The 12,885-nt window shown below is 42.4% G+C and overlaps 1 protein-coding gene across 2 annotated transcripts in view; it reads left to right on the top strand.

The window, feature by feature from the left end:
* CDC42BPG (CDC42 binding protein kinase gamma) overlaps nucleotides 1-12,885 on the top strand; it is a 304,707-nt gene that overhangs the window by 243,621 nt on the left and 48,201 nt on the right. For both annotated transcript variants that reach the window (XM_077459264.1, XM_077459254.1), the window contains exons 24-28: nucleotides 416-521; nucleotides 595-728; nucleotides 8,377-8,501; nucleotides 10,274-10,355; nucleotides 10,561-10,777. In XM_077459264.1, coding sequence (XP_077315390.1) covers nucleotides 416-521; nucleotides 595-728; nucleotides 8,377-8,501; nucleotides 10,274-10,355; nucleotides 10,561-10,777 — 664 coding nt within the window. The remainder of the gene's footprint in view (nucleotides 1-415; nucleotides 522-594; nucleotides 729-8,376; nucleotides 8,502-10,273; nucleotides 10,356-10,560; nucleotides 10,778-12,885) is intronic.

Raw genomic sequence — 12,885 nt, 5'->3', positions numbered from 1 at the left:
TTAAGGGAACACAGTAATGCATTGCAACCAAACACATTTTTTTCAGTGATTTCACCTTTTATTGACTCAAGTTTTGGTATATATCCGCCTTCATTTCTTACTGCCTATTGAATGTTTATCTCCCTCTGTGCCTTAAAGAAATGTTGTAGCTTTATAATTCGGTGTATTTGAGGTGAACCTGCCACACCACTGCACCCAGGGGGGAATGGAGTTCAACAAACTGATTCCATAGCTCCTTTACTTTAGCACATCACTCTTCAATTTCAGAGGCCAGCTCTTTGCTTATACATTTCTTGCCAGACAGTACAAGCCCTTTTACTACCAGAGGGCTTGGCTACAAACATTCAGTAATGTTCTATTCTTTAAAAGTGTTTCCAGAATTTTTCACTTCATGTATGAACATTTTTTGTTACAGCCCAAGGCACATGCTTTTAAAGTGAAAAATTTTACATCTCCAACAAAGTGTCTGCGCTGTACATCTGTTATGGTTGGTGTGGCACGGCAAGGATTGTGCTGTGAAGGTGAGGAATACAACATTGCAAAAATATAAATACAATATAAAGAGACCAGTCTAATTTGTTTTTGTGTGTGTAGTTTGTGGCTACATGTGCCATGTTTCATGCCAGGAGGGTGCCAATATCTGCCCTTCACCACCTAGTCAGACTAAGAAGATATATGGAGTGGATCCAGTGACTGGAAGTGGAACAGCTCTAGAAGGATACTTATCGGTGTGTATTCTCCACTTCATTCTCATATTGCACATTAAAGTGATATTAAAGTCCTTTTTTTTTGTAGCAAACCTGTCATACTTACCTGTGTAATGGTTTTTGCACAGAGCAGCCCGGATCCTCCTCTTCACGGGTCCCACGCTGGACCTCCTAGCTACTCCTTACTGCTGGGTGCCCCCCACAGCAAGCATCTTGCTGTGGGGGGGCACCCAAGCAGGCGTGCTCCCAACCCACAACTCTAAGTGTCCATACACAGAGCCATGGCTTGGCCCTGCCCCCTCCATCTCCTGATTGGCTTACTGGCTGTGATTGAGAGCAATGGGAGCAAATTTCTCCCGCTGCTGCCAAAAGTCAATCAGGAGTCTCTTGTGGAGATCGCTGGATCAAGAGGGGGCTTAGCTAAGTCCTCAGGGAGGCTGCTGCACACAATTATTTTTTTTCCTTCATGTATAAAGGTAAAAAACCTTGTGCCTTTGCAACCACTTTATTTGTTGTATGAAAAGGGCAATATTGCTATCCTTTTATAGATCACGTATTTCTGCATGTCCTGTCTACAAGTGCCTTGTATGTAGGCAGCTATTCAAACTGTGATGTGTCTGTTTTGATCTCTTAAGAAAACACTTCAATTAAACAAATGAAAATAGACCCTTAGCTAGTATGTGTGCATGCATGTATGTACACACCCTTTACTACTATAGCCTTTTGGCTAAAATAATTGAGACTAGCACAACTTATAACGAAGCCCTGGATAGATTTAGGGGTACTTCTCGCTCATCACCTGCCTTAGCATCCTGTTTGGATAAATATGACATCTAATATATCTGAAGATAGAAAATCCTTAATACCCAAGAATATTCCTGTTGTTCAGAGACATACCACACCTTGTCCACATTGGCTGTGTTTTTGGTCCCTCTGAAACCACTTGTTTGAACTGTGTAAGACTTACTGTTATGTCCCTTCCACACAGGGTCTCAATATGTTGCTAGCAATGCTGCTAGTATCCGCTCAGCAAGTTACACACAGGCTGGTTGCACTTCTCAACTAGGGAAGGGCTTATTACTCAGAAAGCGTTGTACATTCTTGCATGTAGGAGTCGTAATATAACAGGTCTTCCTCTATCATGCGGCTGCTTCCAGTCCCACACACACTCGTGACTGACTTCCTGGTACAGCCCGTCCCCCAGCATGCACCAGGAGAAATGGTTTAAGGCTCACAGTGATTCTGCACAAACATTACACTTACCAAGGATTATCTCAGACTATTTCCCACTAATGCTGTCCTTGGTAGTGGGCACTGAGGTGGGATACTGTATCTGGCAGACGAGCTCACTATGTTTAGATGACCACTAGAGTTATGTTTCAGTGCTTCAGTGATTTCTTATCTCTATATGATCCTGTTATATCTATTGATGCCAAATCAGAGACTTTGTTTCTAGAGCTATAGGTTTGTCCAGAAAACTCACTAAATTTAAGTGTTTGAAGAGAAGCTGAACTAGCAAGCATCCCACCTTAGTCAATTCAAACCTGGATAACATTGTGCCAGGGCATATGAGTTGTCATTGCTAGAACAGACCCCAAAAAATATATCCAAAAAATATTAAAATGTAAACATAAGCAAGTAGTTTACTTTTCTCATCTGGCCAGACCTTCCTAATCGACCTATACTTAAGTTTCTATAACCCCCAAGTACATGATTATGGTTTCCAAAATGGCCCGGCTATAGGCATTGATACTAGATGGGAGGACTTCGAAACTATGCTGTGTGGCTCCTTTTCTAGTGCTATGGGTTTGGCCAGAAAACTCCCTAAATTTTAAATGTTTCTGAAGATGATCTTGGGTATTCTAAATTGAAATATACCAAACATACCACCTCACAGGCAATTCAAACGAAGCATTGTGCCAAAGCATATGAATTGTAATTTCCAGAACAGACCCAAAAAAAACTTCTGTATCAAAGCTAGAGAATAATGGAATTTGTAGATAAGCAAATCCTTAACTGTTCTTAGCTGGCAAGATCTGCCTAGACAAAATATTCTAGTGCAAGGATCTATAACCCCCAAAGTGTATTGCTAGAACAAACCGAATATCTCACACATGCTTATTTCAAATTTTATAAACTGTATATCAAACACAGGCCCACTATACTTTGGAAGAATGGGGGAATATCTAGCACAAATGTTTCTGCCCAAACTATCCCTTTAATAAGACATACATTTTATTGCGCCTATGACATTTCAGAAGAGATGGCAATCTTGAGAAATTCCCAATATTAAAACTCTCAGATTAGATGGCTTTACTATAGTGCTGTATAGGTCTTTTAAAGAACTTCTGGTGCCTTAGCTCTTAAATATATTCAAGCAATCATTAAAAGATAGCTGCTTTCCTCATTCTTTACACGAGGCTCTAATATTTTTAACCTTGCATATAGAGTTTTAGCTATAGCTTCTGCTGTTATGAGTTAGGAGTGACTCATGCATGTTACAACATATGTACATTGTGCATGTGTATCCATGTAATGTGTAACTATTATGCAGTTGCTATGGTAAATAATGGTCATCTTGGGTAAATCCTCTGTTTTGAAGGGCTTTACTGGAATGTACATTTGCCAACACTGTAAAGCACTGGTTAACCAGAAGCAAATTGTGCAATTAAAGTGCGAAACAAGGAATGGGCAGATCAGAGAACATGTAATAAATATTGCAAGTGACCTTTAAAGTGATACTAAAGTCTAGTTTGTTTTTTTTTTCCTTTAAAATTAACAAACATGATATACGTACCTGCTCAGCAAAATTGGTTTTGCACAGAGCAGCCTGGATCCTCCTCTTCTTGTGTCCCTTTTTGGTGCTCCTGGCCCCTCCCTCCTGCTAATTGTCCCTATAGCAAGAAGGTAGTTATGGCGTCGCCTGAGCTGCAGCTCTGTGTGCATTCAGACAAAGCTATGGTCTCTCTCTCTCTCTCTCTCTCTCTCTCTCTCTCTCTCTCTCTCTCTCTCTCTCTCTCTCTCTCTCTCTCTCTCTCTCTCTCTTTGATAGCAGTGGAAGCCATTGGCGGCGCTGCTGTGTCTCAGCCAATCAGGAGGGAGAGTCCTGAATGGCCGAGGCACATTGCTGGATAGAGATGGGGCTCGGGTAAATATGAGGGGGGGGGGGCTCCTGTACACAGGCTTTTTTTTTATCTTAAAGTGGATGTAAACTCACACTCTTTTCTAAACTACTGCCCTAGTGGTTATCTATAAGGATATACATGTCTCCTGCATATATCCTCACCTGTCAAATGTCTCCCTTCTGTTATGAGATCCAAAAAACTGAAGATTCGGTGGGTGGGTCTGTTGTCTGGAGCTCGGTGGGTGGAGCCATGATGTCAGATTCCCTGCCCCCTCTACACTCCCCTTGTCAACATGCATTTTCTCCTGTGTATTTCTTACACTAAACTTTTTTTCTATGATCACTAACATCCAGTCAAAACTCAGACACCACATGACTTCAGCATGCCCAATCATGCTGATGTGTGGAACAGCCAATCCTGGGAGAGCTGGAGGAGGAGGGGATCTGAAGTACACAGAATTCCTCTCTCAGGCTCGTGCATGAGATAAGTAAATGACCTGTCACTCACAGCAAGGGGGAAGAACTGACTCCTATTTCTGTGTCAGTTTTTATCTCACTGAAAAAAGATAAAAGAACTGCTCAGAGCTGGAGTAACTTTGTGGCAAGACTGGTCACATATGACATGAAATCTTATACTGTACAGGGTGAAAGCCTTAATTAGAAAAAGTGTTTTCGGGTTTACATCAACTTTAATGCATAGAATGCATTAAGATAAAAAAAAATGCCTTTACAACCAAAAAAGTTTGTGATGCTATTGGTTACATCCTTCTAAAAATATGTTGCCTGGCTGTTCAAATTCCTTCAAAGCATTGAGTCATGGAACGGGAGCAACATGCAAATCTTGGCATACATGTTTGTTTCAGATCAGACTGAATTTAAAACTATTGAATCGGCATGACAGCCAGTTAAATGGGGTTTCCAGTTTAGTTAGCCTACATATTCTTTCAGCACAGCTTTCCTTTAAGAAAAGTGGATAATTGTACCATAAACATACACCTTGTGTAGCTGACATGAAAATCTTTTGCAGTATGTGGGGAAAAAGTCACTATGGGGCTTTGAGAGACTTTTGTTTAGCCGTTCCCCTATATCCAAATGTCTGTAGTCTTGCACACGGCTCATCATCCATGGGACTACTATGCTTGCCTGCAAATGTGTTTCTCTGTTAATGCTACAGTTTTATAATGTGTTGCACATCCCCATGTTAACTCTTGTTTAAATCTTAATGATTAAAGACCTGAATTTGATGTTGTAGGGTAATTTTTAAAAGGATTGGCTTTGCATGCAATGAAGTATGTTTGTCTGTTAGCCTTTTCCAAGCTGTTACTAGTCTTAATTGAATAGTTACAGGGATGAGTCTCCTCTAACGTTTTTGAAAGCCATAGAAGCTGGAGTAGTTTCTTTAATCGTACATCACGGGACACAGAGCCATAGTAATTACTATATGGGTTATAGTCCACCATCAGGTGCTGGACAATGGCACACCCTAAACAGGAAGTTGCCTCCCTATATAACCCTTCCCACTACTGGGAGTATCTCAGTTTTTTTGTCTAAGATGTGGGTCACAATTGAAGATGTGCTGTGCTGTGCTAGACCCCACTGGAGCAATCCTTGCTGGGGCTAGCTATGTAGCCGGATCCATTCAAGGTGACTTTTAGGCCGAATTGAATGGTACCCAGGCCTCGTATCCGAAGAAACAAGGTTTTGCCTCTAACGCTTCTCTTTTTAGAGAACTGTACCCCAGGATCCAGTACTTTTGGTATTAAGGCCATAAAGTTTTACTGATGGGGTGCTTTTTACAGGTCCAGGATTGTGGGTTCCCCGAGGGTCCCCTTTTCCTGGAGGTTTGTTAATGGAACCCACCGTGAAGGGTCTGTTGGTTTTACCACAGAAAACCCTGCGGCGGGAAGGGTAAGTGGAGTTTTTCTAAAGAATTTTTACATTTTCTTATGAAATGTCTCCTTTTAAAGTAAATGTTGTCATGTCTAAGTGTCGCTGCTGGGGGCTGTATGGAGCTTGTACCTTCTCATGCATGCTGTGTCACAGAAGCAGCAGACTTTTTTTTTCCGCCAGCTAGCAGGCAGACCACCAGTAAGTTTGGGGGGGTTTTGCTTCCTCCAGACACCCCCACCTGAGCTAAACTCTTCCCCTCCGCAAGAGGCTGAGTATAGGGGAGAACTAAAAATGATCATCAATACCATTTTTTTTCTTTCACCGCCCCTACACGGCGGCAGCTTACAGGTCTCCTCCACGCTATCCCTCCCTCACTTAGCTGATCCCGCATGGGAGAAAACTTAAAAAAAAAAAAAAGACAGGAGGGGGGTGCGATGCGACAGTGGGGGCATTGGCGTCCTCCAACGCAAGAGGGTGGTTTAAAAAAAAAAAAAAAAACTCAATTTATGCTGGCTGCAAAATTATCAGAGACATGAGAGCAAAGAGCATGAAAGAGGCTTTGGTGATACAGGCATTTCTTATTTGCATCAGGCTGAGCATTAATAGCAGCGGCAGTAGCTGGACTATTGCTCAAGCAGTGGATACGATTTCTTTTGGTAGTACCTCTGCTTTGTGCATTGGGCTATGGTCAGAAGGGGGGATTGAAACACACCTAAAAAAGAGCCTCCCTCGAGCTCTGGAAAGCCTACTCAACTCTACAAATGGCATCCTCCCCTGAGAGGAGGTGGCTGGTCAGAGTGAGCATCAGGGCCATGAAATGTCTGCAACTGTTAACACTGCAGGCCCTGTTTATTTTATGATTAAAAAAAAAAAGTTTAGCAACTTTAATCGCATCCCAGTATGGGTCAAAATGTGAAAGGTTCTCTTCCTTTACTCAGGACCCTCAAACTGAGGAACTAGGGGCAGGGGAAGACTAATTTCCTAAGGGGACTGTGGTGAGGCTGGTAACTCCTCCTCTTCTGATCCCAACCATGACACTACCTGCCTGGAGTTTGCATGTTCTCCCTATGCCTGTGTGGGTTTCCTCTGGGTACTCCGGTTTCCTCCCACAATCCAAAGACATGCAGGTAGGTTAATTGGCTTCTGTCCTAAATTGGCCCTAGTATATGAATGGGGACCTTGGATTGTGGGCTGCTTGAGGGTAGGGACCGATGTGAGTGTGCAATGTACAGGGATAGGGAGAATTGTAGACACTCACTCAGGTTGAACTGGATGGACTGGTGTCTTTATTCAACCTTACTAACTATGAAACTATGAGGTGTCAAATGCGGGAGAATCAACTGTTCCAATCTTAAGATTGATGGTGCCCTTAACTGAGTGTTTGGGTTCACTAAAGCCTCCTCAAGCTGTGTTTTCTCACTTTATCCTATGGTGGAGGAAATTCACCAAGTAGAGTATACCAGCAATTAATGCTATATCCTTTGTGAAAAAGTTTGACTTGTCCCGCAGACAATGCTCATATGTTTAGGGATCCAACAGATAAAAAGGAATTCCTATTGAAAAAAAATAGGATGGCAGATTAGGGTCTCAGCCTGCGCTGACAGTAATTGCTTAATCATTAAGAGACTAGTTTAAACAGGTGTTCAATCTACTATTTCTAAATGCATTTGACAAGTAATCATTCAAGCTCATGGTTTAAAGAGGTAGTTCTACCCGCTCAAATCAAAGCACACTCCTCTAGGGCTGTCAGTGCTTTGTGGGCAGTGCATCACCAAGCCTCCATGGCTCAATTCTGGAAGGCCGCAACTTGGTCTTCAAGCCATACATTTACCAGATTCTATCTGGTGGATGTAAAAAGACTTGAGAATGTCAGCTTTTGGTGCAGTGTACTGCAGACAGCAGTATAAATCCTCTGATCTCATGGTGCCCTGCTTTGGTTGTGTCTCCCTCCCCTCAGTTGGCAGTGCTCTGGGACATCACCCATAGTAATTACTAGGGCTTTGTGTCCCGTGATGTACGATTTAAAGAAAATAGGATTTTTATAATGACTTGCCTGTAAAATCCTTTTCTTTTGATGTACATCATGGGACACAGAGGTCCCGTCCCTCTTTCTAGTATACACGTGTATTGCTTTGCTACAAAACTGAGATACTCCTAATAGTGATAGAGGTTATATAGGGAGGGAACTTCCTGTTTAGTGTGCCAGTGGCCACCTGAAGGTGGACTATAACCCACATAGTAATTACTATGGCTCCGTTTCCCGTTTTGTACTTCAAAAGAAAAGGATTTTACAGGTAAGCTGTTATAAAAATCCTATTTTTCCTTGGTGTCCTCTTATCAGTTTATAGTGCATTGACAAGGGATGGTCAATCATGGAAATAAAATTATCCTAATACAGATACAGTGATTCCATAGGGTCATTTTGCAATTTTCTGATTTTCCAGTAGATTGAGCTTGGATGGATGATATCTGCAGCTATAAATGTTAGTAGAACATGGTAGCCAGTAATATAATTGTCCAGGAAATCTGCTTTGAGTTTCAATACTAAGCAAATGTATGCTATATTTTCCAAAAAAATTTGATGTGAGATAACATATGATTAAAGACTGTAAGTATTCTGTGTCGGTTCCTATAACTAATACATTCTGTATTTAGATCCCCAAGCCAGCTGGAGTAAAGAAGGGATGGCAGAAATCCTATGTAATCATAAGTGATTTTAAGATCCTCATATATGATGCCAACAGTCAAGCAAATGCAATTCTACAGGCCATTGACATGAGGTTTGTATAATAATCCTGCTGTCAAATGTGCACACTGCCAATTAGTTTTCTGTGTGTTTTCCAATTGTTTACTGTTTTGTTAGGGAGCAATACATGTTGTTGTATTTTACGGAAATATATGATCTGTAAATATGTCTGTCTTTAAAATGTTAGAAAGGAAAGTGATAAGCTATAACCAAAATGGCAATCAAATGTACAAAAATACACTGTGTGTGTGTGTGTGTGTGTGTGTGTGTATACCACAGTATTCAAATTATAGCCTAAATAAAGTCCCTGGTATATATCATATAGTTCATTCAACATTGTGCCCTGGAATCTGTACAAGGCGTGCTCTTGCACTCTGTGGGTAGCGCAGTACTCAAGGCTGAAACCCACCCACCCCCCAGAAAAAAAAATTATCTACAGCCCTGATCTATAGGGGTCTCCCTTTTACATGCTCCACAGGAAAGGGATGCAGCTCTTTTAAACTGCCATATTTATTCATATGGCCAATGTGCATAACTTGGCTTTAAAGTGGTCCTAGTACTGAATCATGTAGGCCCCTGTACTACATAATGTGAAAAATATAAAGCAAATATACCGCACTGTCTGCAACCAATGTAAAAAAGCAGCTAGCACAGCTCAATTGCAAAAGATAAAAACGTGTGAACAATAAGTGCAGCGCTCAAAATAAACTGAAAAATTATATATGTGTGTATGTATGTACCGTATATACTCGAGTATAGGTCGATCCGAATATAAGCCGAGGCCCCTACTTTACCACAAAAAAAATGGGAAAACTTATTGACTCGTGTATAAGCCAAGGGTGAGACATGCCTGTCCATCCCTGTGTGTCCGTCCATCCCTGTGTGTCCGTCCATCCCTGTGTGTCCGTCCATCCCTGTGTGTCCAGCCCTGTGTGTCCGTCCATCCCTGTGTGTCCGTCCATCCCTGTGTGTCCGTCCATCCCTGTGTGTCCGTCCATCCCTGTGTGTCCGTCCATCCCTGTGTGTGCAGCCTTGTGTGTCCAGCCTACCTGTGTCCCGAGCCTGCGTCCTGAGCCTGCGTCCCGAGCCTGCGTCCCGAGCCTGCGTCCCGAGCCTGTGTGCTTCTGCACATACGGCGGCCATGCCAGGATCGCCGCACCTCTTCTCGTCTGACAGACGGCGGCCATTCCACTGTTCAAAAGCCGCGCCTCCGTCTGTGATAGGCGGAACACTCAATTTCCCAGCAGTCTGTGTTCCGCCTATCACGGACATCCTCTCATCCTCGTCCGTAGTATGAGGATGAGCGGATGTCCACAGGGAGGCGCGGCTTTTGAATAGTTGAATGGCCGCCGTCTGTCTGCTCGACACGCTGATCGGGTAGACAGACGGCGGTGACTCGAGTATAAGCCGAGGGGGGCACTTTCAGCCTCAAAAAAGAGGCTGAAAATCTAGGCTTATACTCGAGTATATACGGTATGTATATGTATATATATATATATATATATATATTAGTATGTATATTTTAGTGTTTTCTACACGTCTGCACATGTATGTTTCTTTTTATATCATTTGTGTGTGTATATATGTGTGTGTTTGTATTTTTTTTTTTTTCAGTTTATTCTGAGCCCTGTACTAGTTGATAGTAAATCTAAAGGTAGTATTATGATCAGATTGTAAACCGTATAGTCAGCCTAAATAACTCAGCAACCCATTATTACAATTGGGATCCTGCAGTCTCTAATTATTTTCTTACTGCTCAAATGTATTCAACACTAAATTAGTTTGTTGTCTTTTATTTCTTTAAAGGGACAGTCATTTTTCAGTCAGTTCAGTCTTGGAGTCGGATGTGATTCATGCAAACCCCAAAGACATCCCTTGTATATTCCGGGTAAGACGCGCACATCCCCACTCCTAATTCTTTTTGTCAACACAGAGATTGTATTTCATGTTTAAAATTTTGACTTGACAAACATTTACATTTGATTTCGGATTTTTTTTTTTTCGCTATTGCCACATAATCACTGTTGCGTATTGATGATTTTGAATAATCCAGACATTGGTGGCACTCAAATGTTCATTTCCATGCATTGCAGGTAACGTTCTTTCAGCTCTCATCCCCACCCACCACGTCCACTCAGCTCCTGCTGGCAGACACTGAAGTGGACATGCAGAAATGGGTTCAGGTACTGAAAGAGCTCAAGTCACTCCTGAGTGAACAGAAGCCACAAGACCGTTCTGTCCGGTTGCTGAAGGAAGCTTATGATAGTGCATTGCCACTAATAAAAACTGCGCAGTGTGCAGCCATCATAGGTAATGTGATCACAATTTTAATGGAGTTTGTTTCTGATCTTCACCAGGCTAAATACACAGACGAAATGCATACAAGGAAGAAGTTGTTTTACCTGTCAAGGGATTTGTATTTCTGTCCATCCCGTTTTGAGACTTGCACAGCTCTGTCACACAGCACAGCCCTATCTGGCAGGGGAGGAAATCAATTTCTCAGTGCTCCCCAGTTTTTTTTTTTTTTTTAATTCAGGAAAAAAGTTTAGTGAACAGATCGAAAAATAAGAATGACAGTCTGCATTCAAAAGAATTCTAGTCTTCCAACATATTCAGTTGTACAGGTCGATTGCCGCAATCCAGGGAAAAAGGGTACATTAATACAAAGCAGGTTATCTCTATACATTACTAATACCCTCTGTAATTTTACTACACCAAAAATAATTGCATATTAGCACCTCAAAGCATATCTTTCAACAGGAATCATCGTAGTTAAACCGCCTATACTCTAACCCCAAAAATGTATCTAGAACAAGGTCAACTGGTGAGAGTCTGGGGACCGCCATTCAGTCTCTTCATAGCTTCCAAAATTTCCCATCCTTAAAGCGGTGTTCCGCTTAAAAAAAATAAATAAAAAATCAGCACCTACAAATACTGCAGCTGCTGACTTTTAATAATTGGACACTTACTGTACCTGTCCCAGGGTCCAGCGATGTGGGCGATCGAAGCCCCGCTCGTCTCACCCTCCACTTGGCAGCACTGTCATTTTAACTGTGGGTGCCTGGCTGTGGCTTCACATCTGGGCACCCACTGCGCATGCGCACGCTGTGACTGGCCACGCAATCATCTGGGACCTGTCGCATGTCTCAGATTGACAAGAGGGAGGGGGGAGAGGCGATCTCCCTTCCTGCACCAAGGTAAGTGACGTCAGGAGCCCAGGCACCAAAGTAGACTACGAGGGACCCCCTAGCAACAGGCATTTGGAGGGGAATAAAAAAAAATCAAAATTCTCCCAGTTTTTTTTTTTTTTTTAGGACATTCATTTTTTTATTTTATTTTTTTGGGTCAAACTCCACTTTAATGTGTGTGCTTGTTATGCTCACTGTGGAACCTATGGGGTTAATCTTGAGCATTGTGTAAAGGGTTGTTTTTTTTTAGATAATCTTTATTTAGTTTACTAGTTTGACATATTACAACAAAGGGGACATAAAACACAGGGATAAGAGGGGTACATCTGTCATGGCCCCAATGAAAACAATAGTAGAATTAGTGATACATATTAACAGGGGTACCTCCCTTGTCTCGGATATTCAGTCCATGTCGACAAACATCCCTCCCAAACAGGGAGAGAGTAGGGAGATCCCGATCGCAGCTAAAGTCAAAAGGTAATGCATGCATGGTTCAAAGTGCATTTGTAACCTAACTTGAGATACCATGAGTTATCAGGATTTGGATAACCGCTCAGATTTCTATAATGAAAATGTACAGAAGAGTTTTCGCCTGGTTCATTGGCTGATTAGAAGCAACCTATGTAGGCTTGTCGACCATTTGGCTCGTTTGGACAAGTCTCTGAAAAGGATCTGCCAAGGCCAATAAAGCAACATCTAAGCTAGATGAAACTGGGATTGTGTCATGTACGTGGTTTTTCCAGGCTGACAAGTTCAAATTGTTATCGAGTGTCTTTACAAGTAGCAAGCCAATCCTCCGCCTCCATGATCTCCCTCACCTTCCCAACCCAGTCGAGCTTGCTTGGAATGCGCAGGCATTTTCAGTGTAGTGGTATGAGGCGTTTAGCGGCATTGAGGAGGTGGGGGATAGCGCTGCGTTTATAACGAGAAATAGGCATGGGGAGCAAAAAGTGTTTTGCGGAGGCTGGGAGATCTATGCCCAGACCATCTGATATGTGCTCACTGACCATTGAACAAAAAGGTGTTAATAGTGGGCACTACCACCATATATGTAGAAGTGTTCCCCTCATTCCACATCCCTTGCAACACCGGGTCAGAGTGGGGGGGGGGGGCTAAATTCTAGCCAGGGATGAGGGTACCCTATACCACCTTGTTAAAAGCTTGTAATTATTCTCTTGGGTCTTGGAGTCCACAGAACTCGTGTGGGTCAGGCGGTATAGGTGATGCAAC

This window comes from Lithobates pipiens, unplaced genomic scaffold, assembly GCF_037356315.1.
Source record: "Lithobates pipiens isolate NorthernLeopardFrog02 unplaced genomic scaffold, aLitPip1_a1.2 Scaffold_10, whole genome shotgun sequence".
NCBI classification, from domain to species: domain Eukaryota; kingdom Metazoa; phylum Chordata; class Amphibia; order Anura; family Ranidae; genus Lithobates; species Lithobates pipiens.
Note: the sequence above shows the minus strand (reverse complement) of the source record. Positions and strands in the feature narration are given on the sequence as shown.